At 34.5% G+C, this 18,482-nt stretch overlaps 1 protein-coding gene across 1 annotated transcript in view; it reads left to right on the top strand.

Moving 5' to 3' along the window:
• The window catches only part of LOC115217539 (serine/threonine-protein phosphatase PP1-beta catalytic subunit), a 35,127-nt gene extending 28,053 nt beyond the window's left edge, over positions 1-7,074 (top strand). The window contains exon 8 of the mRNA XM_029787266.2: positions 2,050-7,074. Coding sequence (XP_029643126.1) covers positions 2,050-2,160 — 111 coding nt within the window. The 3' untranslated portion in view covers positions 2,161-7,074. The remainder of the gene's footprint in view (positions 1-2,049) is intronic.
• The last annotated feature ends 11,408 nt before the right edge of the window (positions 7,075-18,482 follow it).

Here is an 18,482-nt window from a genome sequence, read left to right as displayed (position 1 = left end):
AAGATGGCTTTGATGAAGTAGTCCTATGGCGAAGGTTTTCAACAGTAATAGTCCTGTCATTTTCTTGATCAAGGACTGCTTAGTCAAATGTGCCCTCTTATTTTTTAAGGTTATTTGGTGGATATTCTATATGTCTTACAGTATGGTGGACCTGGTATGTTTAACAGAGCCACCAACACCAAATGCATTGTTCCATGTGAAATGAACATTTCTCCCCCTCCCTCTATCAGTTTTTATATTTAATTCTTAATTAATGGATATTATCTCCCCTTCTCTGTCATAATCACAAATCACCATGACATTTTTTCCCTCCTTTATCCACTTAAGAGACAAACACTTGAATTAATTTAATTATATTGTGTAAATATATTCAGTACATGAAGCTTTATCATCATTTGCCTGACACTTTCCTACTTGTAAAAACTTTCCCCAGTCAATACAGGCTTGAAAAGACTACTACTAGAACTCCTCATATCTGTCACATTCTCTACTATCAAAGATCAGATTTCCTTTCAAATAGTACTATTCAACAAGCAAATTAGTTAAAGTGAATAGCGAGTACCATTCAGTTTTCTGTAAAACATTAAAATACCCTTTTACCTTTTTTCTGTCTTTGACAGTCACTAACAAAAGGCTTGAAGTTATTTTTCCTTCACCAACTAAGTGGCATATTTCAATTCTGTGTTTGCACATGCCATTTAACACATTACCACCAACGTGAATAATATGCCATATTAGTTTCTGTATTTCATATATTCTTTCTCTGTCTTTATAAACCTTACCACGCTTTACAGTTGACATGTTTATATATAACTTTACAGTATGACTAATAATAGTAAATTTGATATCATCACCATGACTATTTTAACGTCCACTTTTCCATGTTTACATGGATCAGATGGAATTTGTTGAAGCAGATTTTTTTAGAGCTGGATGCCCTTCTTGTTATTAAATGCTTGTTTCCAAGTAAGTTAATATTTCCCAATGACCAGACATGTTTCTGCATAATAGAAGAAATGAATGACACTACTTTTATGACAGTGATACTTTCTTATGACTATCACATGATGTCAAGACAAGAAGACACACACACATTAGGCTACATACAGTTTCTGTCTGCCAAATCAGCTTACAAAGCTTTGGGTCAGCCCAGATCTATAGCTGAAGACACTTGCCCAAGGAGTTTTGATGATTTAGTCAACATCACTTTAACTGCTGAAGGATGAAAGGTGTTAAGTACAAAGAGGTTTGAACTCAGTAGCAACAATAATGGAACACATGATGTTGGTGGTTGCAGTACCAGTAGTGTACATACTGCTTCAAAAATCCCATACATCTCCCCTATTTCAGTAAACAAACCTATAATATTTTAGCACAAAACCAGCAATTTCAGGGGAGGAAGTAAATCAATTACATCAACCCCAGTGCTCAGCTGGTACTTATTTTATTGACTCGGAAAGGATGAAAGGCAAAGTCAACCACTGCTGCATTTGAACTCCGAACATAAAGATGGGTGAAGTGCTGCTAAGCGTTTTGCCTGGCATGCTAGCAGTTCTGCCAGCTTGCCACCTTTACAAACCAATAACATACTGACAATCTTTAAGAACCCTTAATTACTTACATAGCCTGTTGTGTAAGTGTCTCAGATTTTTTCTCTCTCCAAAGAAAGTCAAGTGTCCAAAATGATTAGATATTTTCCTCCTTCCTGTATTGCACTGATTTAATATACATTACAGCAAATTCATCATTATCATTTAATGTCCATTTTCCATGCTGGCATGGATTGGAGAGTTTGACGGGCTACAATAAGCTGTCTGCTGTGGCTGGATGTCCTTCCTAATGCCAACCTCTTTACAATGTGTACACAGGTGTGATTTTTCATGACACCAGCACCATTCAGGTCACCAAATAATTTGCAAGACATTTATGAAAATTTTATAAGTTTTTTTTTTTTTTTTGTTAATTGTTTCTGTTGACCTTTTTTCTCTTTATTCTTCTAACTGTGAGAGAATAAATTATGTATGGATTTCAATTTCAATTTTTCCCCAGATTCTAAAACCCTCTGAAAAGAAAGCAAAATATCAATACAGTGGTTTGAATTCTGGTCGACCAAACACTCCTCCTCGAGGCACCATAAAGCAACAACAGAAGAAGAAATGACAAATATCCTAAAAATCAATCAGTTGTAGATTAATTCCCGTAAATGGGCTGATTACTGATAGCTAGACTGTATATTATGGGATTCAAGTAAAATATATTTTTTTTAATGAACTTTCCATTTGAAAGGTTTACAGTTTTACCTGCAACTTAATTTTCATATTAAATGAAAGGAAGAGAGAAATATAAAAATTATCGCAACCAAGAAAATAATTTTAAGGGAGCTAGCTATTTGTAAAATGAAGAATATAGCCTTTTTAAGACAAAAAAAAGTAAACAGTAAATATATACAGAGCAAATAAAAAAAAAGATATTTTTTTATTTCATTTCATTTTGTATGTGTGTGTGTGTGTGTTATTTATCTTCCCACCTAGATTTAAAAGATGTGACTTTTATACCCAATACTTCACTATGTCATTGATTTATAGAACTGTCCTCTTAATCCAGCAATTTATATTGCAATGAGTAATGGCATTATTATGTATTATTGTTGATATACCATTTAGTGTATAACATTTTAAGATGAAGTGAATCTGTCGAAAATAATTCTCTTTTAGTTAACTTGTGTGTGTGTGTGTACGAATGTGTATATAAAAAGATGTTCATTTACCTATTGCCAGTTAGGAATGCTTTCTCATTAATTTTGATGCCATATTTTTAAAGATAGTAAAGTCCAAAACGATTCAGCGATTATATTTATATGGTGCTTCAAATAATATTATTATTACTCCATATCTCTACCTACCAACTACAACTGCTGTGCCTCTCTGTAAGTGTATGTTTACACTAGTGTGGCAGTACACTGCTGTCACAAGCCTGGTCAATTTGGTAAAGCATAAACAAATTTAATTTCTTTCTCCTACATTACTTCATATTTCAATTTTATAGTTTTATACATTTTGTACAGAATGCATTAAAATTTGCAATAATTTACATTTAATTATCTGATGGGGTTTTTTCTCCTTTTTTTCTTACCTTTTATTTTGTCTTTTTTGTTCATTGCATCATATTTCATGTTGTGAATTTGTTTCTAAATGCTAGAATTGATTTTCATGATTGTTAGATTTTAAGTTCCATACATTGACGATCTTTTAATTAATTGTTTTATCTTTGGGGTATTTTAAAAGTCATATTAAATTTTAGATTTTAATTGATACATTTTTTTTATAATCCTAAATGCTAGTTTTATTTTTTTCAATAAACCATTCAATTTATTACGATTTCTTAAAGGCTGTCTACAATCAAAATTAACTTTTTAAAATTGCTGTTGAATCCAATCACTAGCAATATTGATTATTTTAAAGTCTTGTGATGTTAACTCTCTTAGATACCTTATAGTTAACAACATGAAATTTTGTAATGTTCACAATTTAATTTTCTTAAAAAAGAAAACATTTATACAAACAACTTTTCTATGCAAATTTAATACAATTATTCATTTTATAATTCTACTTGATTTGTTCATTTAAATTATTTCTAATTAGTATTATATTAGTAATTGTAATATTAAAAAACATTCAATTTGAATTTTCAAAAGTTAATCATCAGTATTACAATGTTTAACCAAATTTCTGAAGTAGAACAATGGTTGTGAGGTAAAAATCCTGAACTGCTGACCCTACGTCCCTGTTACAACCCATAGTGCTGTGTCTCAAGGCAATACATATTACCTCGTTTTTCTCAGTCTGCCTAACTCTAGCTACCCACAACTCCTACTTCATGGTTGTATTACATACAGCAACTGGCTCTAAAACCCCTCTCTCTAATAATTTATGGAGCATGAAATCTACAAATAGGGAATTACGAAACTGATTGCCACGAAAGAATATCTGAACCAATTATATTTTTATTGTGTGTATTGTGATTATGTATGAAAAACACTGACTTTGTGAATGCACATTTCATATATGTGAGACTTGGTTTTTTTTTCTGTTTTTTTTTGGGGGGGGGGTTGCTTTTTTTTTTATTTTGTAAAACTTTTATAACTGGTGGCCATTTGTAATAATGCTATGTAATGTTAAAAAAGATTTGAAAATGTACATAAGCACATCTTCAAAACCGATGTTCTGAAGAAAATTACCATCTCTTAAATGATTTAAATATGTTTTACTGGATCATTTCCAATCCCTATATTACAGTCTAATAGGATAGTTTATGTCTAAAACCTCTACTTTTGCATTTTGATATTTGATTTCATAAAAATATTCAAACGAGCTTCTTGAAACTTTGCCTGGAAAATTGCTTACATTCAAAATTGTGCAATTAGGTTTTTTATTTACAGATAATAAACAAAACATATTTTCTCGTTGCCAGAAAATGTGTGCTAATGTACTTCAATGCAAAGATGTTCAATCATCTAGAAATGCTTCTCTTTCTCACCTTTCTTCCAAAGACAATGAAATAGAAAATAAATAAAAAAATATTTGAAGGTCAGAATTTTCAAGGGTTTTGAAATTAGTAATTGCATGTTTTCTGTTTGCAATTCATTTCTTAATTCTACCAAATTATTGAAGTTAATTTGTTTATAAACGATTGCACTGTCTCCTCTTAACTTTGCTTCAATTTTTTTTAACCACCAAGTGATTGTTCTTGGTGGTGGTGGTCATGCTAATTTCAGAGAAACTCTTGTAGCAGATTTACTTGAGTAGCTTCTGATGCTTCGTTTTTTTTTTTTTGTTTTCAGAACTATAGAGCTTGAACACAATATTGCAAACTAACTACACACATTTTTCTATGCTCCTACTGTTAACACCTATTTGCAGCTTTGATTAGTGGGCCAGTGAAAATTAACTCTTTTTGCCTTTGGTCACAGTACAGTATTAGTAATGTAGCTGTTATGTTGAAATAAGGTTTTTATATACCATCTAAAGCAATAGTTCTCAACCATTTTCTATTTATGGACCCCCATCCCTTTGATTACTATTTTATTCTTGTGGACCCTCATAGGTTTTCAGTGTTTAAAAACTAGTTTTAAAGATAATTCTTTCAAAATTCTCATTTTATTTTTCACACATTCACTTACATAAGTTTGCAATAGCACTAAGAGAACCTGTTTTAGTGGCTGGAAACATTTTGAACTATGTAGAATGTTATAGAAATCAACCTAGTTGTTTCTTACAATAAATACATCTAAAGCAAAATTTTTTTCATGGACCCTTAAAATATTACTGTAGATCCCTTGCATGAACCCTGGTTGAGTACCACTGATCTAAATTTGTCAATATCTTATATTATTTTCCCTCCTCTAAATAGTTAATATTTTTCTTTCTTTGTACTATATATCAAGTTGTTATTTTTAATAAACAGTATTTTTGAATATTTGTTTGTGTGTGTGAATGTGTATATGTCCGCTTTGAAGTATGCACCCTAATTTTTTTTTCCTTTCCCTAGAAATTTTACTACAAGCTTGTAATTATGTTTTAGTGTATAGAGAAACAGTTGGGTAATGGTAAAATTTTAACATTAATTACTTTTGTCTGATAACTATTAGACAATAGATCTCAGTATATTTCGACGCTGTAAACCATTTTAATTTATTCTCTCTTAAAGTGCACCAAAATAAACAATGTGAACAAGCAGTAAAGACTGACATTGAATTTATTCATAACTTTTATGTAAAAAAAAAAAAACATTGCAAAACATTTTGATTAGCTATTCTTCATCTTAAATGATAAAGATCTGAACATAAATTTATAATTTTCATCAGTTAATTAGCATTTATGCTAATTCTATCATTATAAAAACACTTAAAAAGCAAAGTGTAGTTAATCTAATAAAAATTACTACTAGATTATCCAGCTGAACTGAAATTCATTAAAATTTAGCGAATTTGACACGTGTTTGATGCCATAATAAGACTAAGTTCTCCATAAACAGAGCCTGCCTTGTAGTTTCAATTTCCAATCTGAACTGCTACACACATCAATAATGGTTTTAAGAAAGGCAGGAATATGACAGCTTGCCATTTTTTCTCATTGATTCTGAGTTTTCGTGCTTACATAAGAAACCTTTACTACTTCACACAATAACAAAGCTGTGTAATGGGACCTAAAGCAGCACCAACCTGATCTTCCTGCTCCCTCCAGTCTCACTTTCGAAATATAGAATTACATTTGTGAAATGCTTTAACTGATGCAGTGTTTTACTCAGTAATATCATTAATAATTTATTTGATGAAGTAAAATTTCTTTGTGAATTGTTTCGAATTGAAGAAGTTGATAGTTAAAAAATACAAAGTTGCATTATTTTAAAAGAATTAGAGATTTCCTTTTTATAGATGTGAATTGTAAATATTTTTTCAGACCTGATGAGATGCCATTCAAGGCCAAGTGCATATTTCTTATTCTCTAATATTACAACTTCAGATCCTCACCAAATTGTTTCATATGGTTCAAAAACTACAAATAAAGTCTTTCAATATTTCAAGTGTCTTAAAAAGCAGCTAATAGGCATTCTTTATTCTTTTTAATTGAAGCTAAAACTGAATGTCCTATTGTTTATTGATGTTAGTTACTCTTAAGCAGCCATTGTATGGCAGTTGTGTTGTTAATAATTGTTACCCACAATAATTGCTGTATTTTATTTCTGTATCTTTTGGAAGCAATTTCTTTTACTGTTTTATTGCTTTGGTTGAAACACTTCATTTTAAAGAAGGTATATTTTGAACATGGCTTTCCTGCATGTATTAAGAATTTAGTGCAAGGTGTGTATGAAGTTAAACTCCTTAGTCTAATGCAGATTATATTATTAGTATCCATCAACACTACTTAAACATGGCTGTGTACACATGAGCTGATGATTGTAAAATTATACTTGGAACAATCTTTTTTTTTTTTTTAACAAATTTTCTTTATCATTTGTAGAATGCTTTCATAGCATTCAAATTGTGTAAATAAAATTAAAGGTATATCAAATGTTCATTTGTTTTTGGCAATTCCACCTGAATATTGCATTAATTTATAACAATGTTCTTTTCCATATACTGCAACATCCTTTTAAAAACTGCCATGCCTTCTTGCTTTTTCCTTTCATTATCTCAAGTACAAGTTAAAATTTTGGAATTTTATTGAAGTCAAAATATTTTCCCTCTTAAAACAATTTGATATTTTCTAAAATAAAATTCTATCCTTGACAAAGTATCTTACTGTACTTTACAACAACTTTGACTCTAAAATTTATACCATTCACATTTATGGTGTTAAATGCTGAAAATCCATTTATCTGTAAATGTGTATATCTCTTGTTATATTTCCTTAAATTTGATTAAGGGAATTTTTGGTGTAATTAGTTGTACATATTAAGAAATCTCCCGGAAAGTTTAACGCTAACATGACTTCACCCCAAAAGGATGAAAGGCAAAGTCAACTGGTGGAAAAAGTCAGATGAAATGCCATCAGCATTTTGCCTGGCATACTAACGATTCTACCACTTCACCACCTTGAAATACCTGCTTAATAACGGTTTCAAATTGTGGCACAAGGTCAACAGTTTGGGGGAAAGAGCTAAAGCGATTATATTAACCCCCAGTGTTCAAGCCCTGAAGGATGAAAGGCAAAGTTGACCATGGCAGAATTTGAACTCAGAACATAGACAGACAAAATGCCACTAAGCATTTTGAAACATTTTGTCTGGCATGCTAACGATTCTGCCAACTTGCTGCCTTGAAACACCCACTTAAGTTATTTTGAAAAAATTTTTGTCAAAATTAAACTAAAGTAGTGTAATCCAACAGAAATATCATATGAAAAGCATTGAAAGGAATTCAAACCACATAATGCTTTAATTTTTTTAAATAAAAACCTTCATCAAAGTAGCTTTGGTAAACCTTTGATGACTGTTTTATTCTTTACACTCTCTCTTTTACTTGTTTCAGTTATTTGACTGTGGCCATGCTGGAGCAGCGCTTTTAGTCGAATAAATCACCCCCAAGACTTATTCTTTGTAAGCCTAGTACTTATTCTATCAGTCTCTTTTTGCCGAACCGCTAAGTTACGGGGACATAAACACACCCGCATCGGTTGTCAAGCAATGTTGAAGGGACAAACATATACACACACATATACAACAGGCTTCTTTCAGTTTCTGTCTATCAAATCCACTCACAAAGCTTTGGTCAGCACGAGGCTATAGTAGAAGACACTTGCCACGCAGTGGGACTGAACCCGGAACCATGGGGTTGGTAAGCAAGCTACTTACCACACAACCACTCCTGTGCCTTTTGTGTGTAAAAATGATTTTTTTTTTTTTTTGTCCTAAGCCAGCCAAAATTGAGCAAATCTTTGATAAAGGGTATTCCAGTTACAACCATTTAGTCTTCAGACACTGCATTGTTCCATTTCTTTTTCAAAATGTAGATTTGGTTGCAATTTCTAGCAGGTGGGGATAACTGTGTTGAGGCTTGTTGAAGTTATTTGTTCCCTAAACTTATCTTCTGCAACTTTTTTGTTTTAACAAGTTGAAAAGAATGGACAATGAGAGACAAAACAACATAATTAAGACATCCCTATATGTAATGACAGTGATAACCAACTAGAAATAAATAGGTATTTGTTTTGTCCAAAAATATTTACTTAAAAATATCGTTTCACATGGATTGCATTGTGCTCCACTCTCTGTTTTGGCATGGTTTTTATGGCTGGATGCCTTTCCTAAGACAAACCATTTTACACCATGTACTGGTTGCTTTGTTTTTTGTGTACCAGCACTAGTAAGGCTGCTATTTAGCTTGTAAGACTATGAACTGAGGGGCTATCTTTATGCTAGGAGATGTGGGGTAAAAGTATGACAGGGCCCAAATTGAATTTCTTAATCACGTGCCTATGAAAGTGCATTCTTGTGTGTATATGTGATGAGGATGATGATAGTTGTCCTCATGACCAAAGAAGACTATCACTGACCATTGTCCATGCAAAATGCGAGCAATGCCCATGCATGAGGTTATTATTGCACCTGCAGTCAGCTTCACTCTGGTTTGCATTCCATGCACACTGCAGTACCCTCCTACTCAATCAGGCATCAGATAGTTGCCTTGCTGGTGGTTTCACAACTCTAGGTCCAATAAAGTTTGCACAGACCCTGTTCACCCTACTGACATGATCCAGAGACAAGCCTTGGCAAAATATGCAGTGCCAGTATGGGAGATCTTGAGTGCAAGCAAAAGATTCTCAAAATGTTCAATGCCATTCCCTGCATATATGTCAAAAGGACAGATGAACCTTGTGTAGGTTCAACGACCATCTAGCAATAGCATAGACCTGCAGAAGTTCCAGGTTTGTGTCCATTGTGCTGGAAGACCACAGATCAAGGCACCCTTTAGCTTTTGTTAAAGCATGTCTCTAGGGAAAAAGTCATTGTTTTATATATATCATTAATATTTAGCAGAAGTAACAGAGTGACTCAAGGTTTGAATGTTTCGTGTGTTAAGTGCCAATGCACAAAACTCAGAAGTTGAGTTACTCTGTTACTTCTGCTTAATATTAATAAAAATATACATGTACTCACATTTTGAGTTCTAATTTTCTTGTTAGCACCAACATACTTGTACGTATGTATGTATATATATATAGGCACGTGTGGTAAGAAGCTTGCTTCCTAACCACATGCTTCCAGGTTAAATCCCACTGCGTGGCACTTGGGCATGTGTTTTCTACTACAGCCTTGGGCCAACCGAAGCCTTGTGAGTGGATTTGGTCGATGAAAACTGAAAGAAGCCCGTTGTATATATATATAATATATATATTTATAAATGGCAATTTCTATCTGTCCGTCTGTTACCGACTTAGTGCCTAAACCACCAAACCAATATTCATGAAACTTTGCATACATGTGACACTAACATCCAGTTCAATAATAGGCTAATTGGATTTCGATAAAAATCTATAATGTGCTTCTCCCAGGGGCATTGGGCAAATTATATGCTAAAATGAGAAGGTTATAAAAAGTATAAATCTGAGGTAGTAACAGTGAGAAGGCGACTTATATAAGTGAAGGTGAGAATGGGATGATGACGTTAATAAAGCTGTCGTATACACACCACGCATACATACTTTTGTAAATACATAGATACAACACACACAAAGGTGGGTGTGAGGAATATATAGCTCTAAGGAGAGGGGGTAGTTGGCTTTTCTGCTGTCCATCGCAAAGAAACACACACACACACAACATATATATACACATACGTACATACATGTCTACTATACACTATTTTAAATGTGTGATCACCTGTGTGTACATTTGTATGTGTGTGTGTGTGTCATGTCCTATAACTGTCTGTCTCTATTTTCGTAGGGTCTTCCCTGTTGCTGTCACATGAGATTTTAAAATTATGTCAAAATTTTCAAATTTAGTATACTGAAATAATTTTCCACATTAAATCCAATTTTGTTATTTATTTGTTCCTAACATCCAGTTGAATTATAGGCAAACTGGATTTCAATAAAAATCTATAATGGGCCCCCTGTGGGGTACTGTAGTATGTTTACAAATCAATTATGATAAGTGACAACACCAGCTACAATACATAGACTATTTATCTAATTATCTAATTTATTTTACTTAGATGCATATTCATTTGTTAAAATGATACAAGGACATTCCTTATTCACCTACTAATCGAATTAATAGTTTGTAATACCTATTTTTAGCAATAAACGATTTGTTGGGCATAAGGACAGAATCTGAACAGGAAACAATAGGACATGGAACAGTGTAATGGTAAACAGGAACTGGGAATAACCCCCACTTTCCAGTTATTACTAGTCAACTCATTTATTTTACTCAGATGCATATTTTTTTCTTAAAATAATATAGGAACATTCCTTATTCACCCACTAATCATACTAATAGTTTGTAATACCTATTTTTGGCAATAAACTATTACCATAAAGGTTATTAAAATATTTAATGGCTTAATTACACCTAACTGATTCTAAAATTTATATAGTGACTTAGCAATGGGAACTAAACAAGAAACAGGATAGGATGTGAAAGAGTGTAATGGGAACTGGAAATAATACCCTGCTTTTCTGGGTATTACCAGGTAATTCAGCTAATGTATGTATATATTTGTGTGGAAGTGTCTGTATTTGTCCTGCCAACCATAGCTTGACAACTGATGCTGGTGTGTTTATGTCCCTGTAATTTAGTGGTTCAGCAAAAGAGACTGATAGAGTAAGTACTAGGCTTACAAAGAATAAGTCCTGGGGTCATTTCTTCAACTAAAAACCCTTTAAGGCAGTGCTCCAGCATGACTGCAGTCAAATGTCTGAAATGAGTATATGAATGTATCATCATTATCATCATCGTTTAATGTCTGTTTTCCATGCTAGGTTGGGTTGGACGGTTCGACTGGGGTCCGGGAAGCCAGTAGGCTGCACCAAGCTCCAGTCTGATCTGGCAGTGTTTCTACAGCTGGATGCCCTTCCTAACGCCAACCACTCCGTGAGTGTAGTGGGTGCTTTTTACGTGCCACCCGCACAAGGGCCAGAGGAGGCTGGTGCTTTTTACGTGTCACCAGCACGGAAGCCAGTCATGCGGCACTGGATTCAGCCATGTTTGGATGGTGCTTTTTACGTGCCACCAGCATGGGTATCTTAACTACAATTTCCATTTGATATTTATTTTGTAGTTAAGATACCCGTGCCAGTGACATGTAAAAATCACCATCCGAATGTGACTGATGCCAGTGCCGCCTATACAATTATAGCCTGTGAGTACAAATTTACAGCTTCACCTCGATTTGTGAAGTTAATGTGCAGGTTAACATTGGTAGCTAAAACCATGAAAATGTACAAGATCCAAAAAGATATTTTTCTGATGATCAAGTTTTTGATATGTCTAGCACAATATTTTAGTAATCAATAATGAAAGGAGTGGAGGTGAATGGTACAGAATTTGCTAGTTTAACCCTTTTAGATTTAAACTCCATATCTGGCCAAAATATTCTACCTGTTTTATGTTCAAACCAGCCAGATCTGGCCTCTTACACTTACCCTACAATATCATTCTAAAAATAAGCAATCACATCATTGAAATCTTGAAGCTACAAGATAATGCAGGATTACATGAAAACAATGAGAATAAATAAGCTTTATATTTGACAGAATAATCTGAACTTGTAGGACTTGTGAATATTTCATGGAATTAATGGTAAACTTATTGGGTTATTTCTGAAAACTTTATCCAAGAAACCTGAAAGTCATTCATTTGCTAAACATTGAAAAGTGAAGGAAATTGGGATATGATGATTACTTTGCACTTTATATATACGCACTATATATTATATACACAATTTTATAGACTTAATATACAACACTTTCACTCTTCACCTATCCTCTTTTTCACTCTCCTTTTTCTTTCACTATTTGCCTTTCCCCTCAACTAATCACGTGAAAGCGTTACAGATGGGCTAAGTAAGGGAGGGGAAAAACTTATTTTAAAAAATTACACATTTCACTCACCACCACCTCTCCCTCCCTTCTCCTCCACCATCCTTCTACTATCCACCTTCATCCCCTTCAACTAATCTCACATGGAAGCATTATTGATGGGCAAAGTAACAGAGGAACAAGCAGAATTATAAGATATTAAAGGGTTAAAGGCAAAGGAACTCTAGTTGAAGTGGTAGAAAAAAAACTTCAGAGAAAATAAAGTGCAATGTGTTAGTAATGGTATGTTAAAGAGTGGTGGCTTACTAATCAGTAGGGAGGTTAGATATCTTGAATGTAAGAGTGTAGCAGCACTGTAATCTGAGTGATTGGCTTACAGTTGAAGTGGTTTGGAAGTGGCCTAGAAATGTATTGAAAAAGCATCGGAGATTGTGTGGCTTGGGGAGGGGAATTATTTATCTTTTGCTTATTTGTCATTATACTCTGGCCAAGCTGGGGCACCACCTTGAAGAATTTTTAGTTGAAAGAATTGATTTGAGTACCTTTTTATTTTTCTCTTTTATGTATTCTATCAGTCTCTTTTGCTGAATTGCTAAGTTACAGGGATGTAAACATACTAACACCAGTTGTTCAAGTGATGGTGTGAGACAAACTGGGACATCACACACACACATATATATATATATATATACAACTGGGTTTTTTTCAGTTTCTATCTGCCAAATCTACATACAAGACTGGTCCGCCCAAAGTTATAGTAGAAGACACTTGCCCAAGGTACCACGCTAAGACTAAATCCAGAACCATTTGGTTGGGAAGCAAACTTTTTGCCACCCAATTAAAATTTTCTTTTTCTGTTTTTTGTGTGATCATTAGTAGAAATTCCTACTATACCTACTGAAATATTAATGATTGAATAAATATTTATTTATTTATGTGCCCTTTTCAAGCTTAGCCAGGCTCATGGGCCTGGTTTCCTGGTTTCTGTGGCGTATATGTTCTCCCCAGCTGGACGGGACACCAGTCCATCGCAGCATTACCCAAGAAACAGGAAGAAAGAGTGAGAGAAAGTTCAGGCGAAAGAGTACAACAGGGGTCGCCACCACCCCCTGCCAGAGCCTCGTGTAACTTTAGGTGTTTTCGCTCAATAAACACACACAATGCCCAGTCTGGGAATCGAAACCACGAGTCTGCTGCCCTAACTACTGGGCCATTGCGCCTCCACATTGAATAAATATATTAAACTGTAAATAGCTCAGTAAATTTGCTTATTGTAATGTATGTACATAAAGTGTGATACATCTGTTGCATATAACAGATTCTTATGCAGCTGGGTGGCATTTTTATGCAACCCCATTGGATGTTCATTCACTATTCTCATTTATTTGTAATAACAGATTTCATATTAGCATGCAGTCAGCTGTGAGTACATGCTACAGACTATGCCCAATGTTGCAGAAATGTGTATCTAGCATACCCCACTAGATGCTGCCAGGATGGTTTTTGTTTCTTTTTGTGTTCCTTTCTGCGGAAGAGCGTAGGCTCAAAACATTAAAGACTTTTTCAATTCCCGAGCGTTATACACCATCTGTCTTCGTCTTTTGTGAATTCTCCCTATATATACATGTGTGTGTGTATGTATGTATGTATATATACGACGCTTATTTCAGTTTCTGTCTACCAAATCCACTCAAAGGCTTTGGCTGACCTGAGGAGAATAGAAGACATTTGCTCAAGGTGCCACACTAGAACTGAACTTGGAACTGTATGGTTAGGAAGCAAACTTCTAACCACACAGCCAAACCTGTATCTACATTATGTATGATACACAGCTAGCTATTTTAATCTAATATTATTGCTTTTGCATATAACAGATGAAACTGTATAGTTGTAATAGTTTAATCTGACTAGAAATTGTGCAGTGTTATGTTTGATGTATTGTTTTAGTGCCATTGAGGGTCATCTGCTTTTCATGTTATTCATGGTTGGAGAATGTTTTCAAGGTCATTATTCATGGGAGCAGGACATGAAAATCTAGACACCAGCTTCTTGAAGTTACTATGTTTTATAAAACTATATTGTGAAATCTTAATAGTGAAAATGGTGCCAAAGTACATGATCAGGTTACAACGTACTTTAAACAGCAACATTTTTCCATTTCTCCTATCTCACTAATCCTTTTTTGAGAGAAATAATTCTAAGTAATGCCAATTTATTTAACAAAGAATTTTTCTTTGAGATAGGTTACAGGTTTTTTTTAAACTAGAATAAAATATGTTAAAATTTATTTTTATAACACTGAAGGAATAAATTCTATTGAGAACAAGGCTTACAAAGCAATTCAATAAATTCTCTGATATCATTTGGTCCACTTATATTCTCTTCTGATTTGTAAATAAGTCAAAAGTACAGTAGATTTACCATCTGATGTCAAGAATCATTTGAAGTGCTTGTATGTAATGTTTCCAAAATCGCTGAACTCTGCTTTAATACTGAACGCCAAGCTTAATATTGATGTCCTGTGTGTTTTACCCCCTGAGACTGATGACACAGATTTCCTGCCAAGACTTCTGTTGAGTAAGCTGAAGTCCTAATACTTGGTTTTCATTTGCATGTCCTTCACATTCTTCCGTTTTGCTTTGAAATAGAGCAATGGCCTACTAAGCAAACATCAGACATTTGATATTTTCATGTACAGAATTATTTGCTCGGATATTCTTGACTTCGCCCATATACATTATATGCTTACCTCATCCAGTCAATGTTTTGATTCTACAGGCGTAGGAGTGGCTGTGTGGTAAGTAGCCTGCTTACCAACCACACGGTTCCGGGTTCAGTCCCACTGTGTGGCACCTTGGGCAAGTGTCTTCTACTATAGCCTCGGGCCGACCAAAGCCTTGTGAGTGGATTTGGTAGACGGAAACTGAAAGAAGCCCATCGTATATATGTATATATATTTGTATGTCTGTGTTTGTTCCCCAACATCACTTGACAACCGATGCTGGTATGTTTACGTCCCCGTTACTTAGCGGTTCGGCAAAAGAGACCGATAGAATAAGTACTAGGCTTACAAAGAATAAGATCTGGGGTCGATTTGCTCGACTAAAAGGCGGTGCTCCAGCATGGCCGCAGTCAAATGACTGAAACAAGTAAAAAAAGAAGAAAAAAAAGAAAGAAAGAACAGATAGCATATTGCTGTTTCTAATCCTATTAAGCTATGAAAATGGCAAAGATGACAGCTGTCAAGACTTTATTCTTTACAATGTTCAATCTTTTGTCTTAACACTTCATCACCACTTAAGCTTGAAGAATATCTGTCAATTGTTGCAGTTCTGCTCTCTGTTGTAACAGGTTGCTGACTGAAGTTAACAGAGGTTTCATGCAGGAGATGCTATTATAAGCTCAGCCTAGTCTTTCACAATGCTCTTAAAATCAATCAACCATTCTGACAGCTTACGTTAATCATGACTAATTAGTTTTGTATTCAATTCATTGCTGTATAACAAATATGCTTCATATATGCTGGTCCATGTTTCAGACTGTGATGCAATCTATAATATACATCAATATCATCATCCCTCAGACAATATTGTCTCAAGTCATCCCCTCCCTAATGAATGAGACCCCAGTCTGTTGCACAGTTACTCGTTTACAGCTGAGTGAACTAGTGCAACATGAAACAAAGTGTTTTGCTTAACAACACAACACGCCACTCTGGTCTAGGAATCGAAACCATGATCTTGCAATCATGAGGGCAACACCCTAACCACTAGGCCATGTGCCTATCATGTACCCTCCCATCCACTTTTATATCAGGGATTTCTATTTTTTTTTTTTTGTTTTTAAATTTATCTCTCAACTCAGACATGTTATTAGTAATGATGAAAAACAGTAGATCATTGAGGTTCCTGCTCTCAACCATTTGTACATTATACATCTATATATATATATATATATATATTGTATGCTTGTAAAACATATTTTTTGTACGTCTTATGTTTAGTTCATCTAGCTCAATGTCTCTCTTATACATTCTTCCAACTTAATCTACTACTCTCTAAATTGTTGCAGTTTTTCCAACAATCTTTCATTTTCTGTTGAAGATATCTACTTCATGTCATCACTCACCAGTCATCATCTTGGGTGACTTCAATATACACAACACCTGCTTCTCACACAATAATTTGGCTATTGCACAGGTTGAATCTCCCATATCCTGACTGACACACCAACACCACAATTACCTCTGAACTCTTTTCTCACCTCCAAATCCAGCCACCACTAACTCTGTGTCTGTTACAGCACTACCCAATCAAGGCAACAGGTCTTACAATATAGAATGCACTACTATTTCAAGTTACCCCATGACCCAACTGAAACAACTATGCAATGAACTGAAAACATCCCTTTTGGCATGTTCTTTCACTTACCTCACACAACTAAAGCACCTGCAACAGTACAGGTCAAAAAATTATTGTCTACAACACCTGTACAAAATGACCCACCACTGCAAAACTATCTGCAGAAAAGCAAATGTTTTTATGCATTGCACAGTTAAATTTACAAGCTTTCTAGATTCCTAAATCACAGCAATGCCTTCTAATCACTTACCAAGAGAGTTTCTATCATATTTGCAGAATACTCCTGTATACCATTCCTCAAACTCAACACTATTAGAAGCACTCTCACTGAAAACGTTTCTTCATTAACTACCTGTTTTGCTTCTAATAGTATCCTGGACATACTCATCAAACTCACCTGTACCCTCTCTGTTTCACTATCATGAACGCACAATAGCTATGTATGAACCCCTAAGCTCCCACCACCTGTCCCTCAGAAGTTTCTGCTCACAACTACACCATTGTAACAAATTTTGGTCAGTTTTCCTTCAATCCAAAGTTTGATTCTCTCCACCACACTCTTCCAATGATCTATTTGTCATTTCTATTCAGATGATGACCACCCTTCAATCTTCAATGTTCTGTATGCAAATATCATCTACATACAACATAACACTAGACCAAAATTACCTCTACGAGGTAACAGACACTGAAATGACAACTTTTTATAAAAATTCTAAGACCCAGTCATTACATATATCAAGCAAACTCTTAAAAATATCAGTTTCTATACATAAACAATACACAGTTAAAACCCATACAGTTGGTACAAATGTGAGGCTTCCCATTCTCTGACAATATCTTTTGATCATCTCACAAACATAACATTGCCGAATTGTATCACAAAAACAAGGATTCCTTTATATGTAACAGTATATATCCAGCCTTTAATCAGTTCAAAATATATAAAGCTTGAATAAGATGGTACTGCTGCTGCTGCTACACACAGAAACATCCAATAAGTCCATGTGATAGATTAGTAAATACTCCCTAACAAACTTCAGCTACTCTAGCTCACAGATATTTCTTTTCTTTACCCTTTTGTATTGTTACTACAATAGTCTCTTAACAGCTCCTTATATTTGGCAAATACCAGGAGCTGGTAGAGCATTGAAGAAACTAAGGCTGGCAGATATGTTGCAAGGCAGCTGAAGTGGCTACCAGGTTATTGGTGACATTAACTCTGGGCTATAAAGATGAAGGCCATAAAGTTCATTACTATTGCTGTTGAGAAGACCACTAGGTGACTCTGGATAAAAAGGGCAGACTAGTGGTTTACTGTTACTGGGATGCAAGCTAGGTCCTCATCAATCCCAGCTGGGTCAACTGGATTAAGGGATTTGATGTTGAAAACTCTGAGAACCCTGAAACATTATTGATGGTACATCCCAGAGTATCTGTGAGATGTATCTAAAAAACAAACTATAGCCTCTTAACTAATTCCTGCACTCTACTTCCACTCAAACTCACCAAAATATACCCATATTTTCTCCCCTATTCACTTCTAGTGTACATCCCCATCAGATTTAGAGCACTA

This window comes from Octopus sinensis, linkage group LG11, assembly GCF_006345805.1.
Source record: "Octopus sinensis linkage group LG11, ASM634580v1, whole genome shotgun sequence".
In the NCBI taxonomy this organism is placed as follows: domain Eukaryota; kingdom Metazoa; phylum Mollusca; class Cephalopoda; order Octopoda; family Octopodidae; genus Octopus; species Octopus sinensis.
This window is presented reverse-complemented; position numbering and strand designations above follow the sequence as displayed.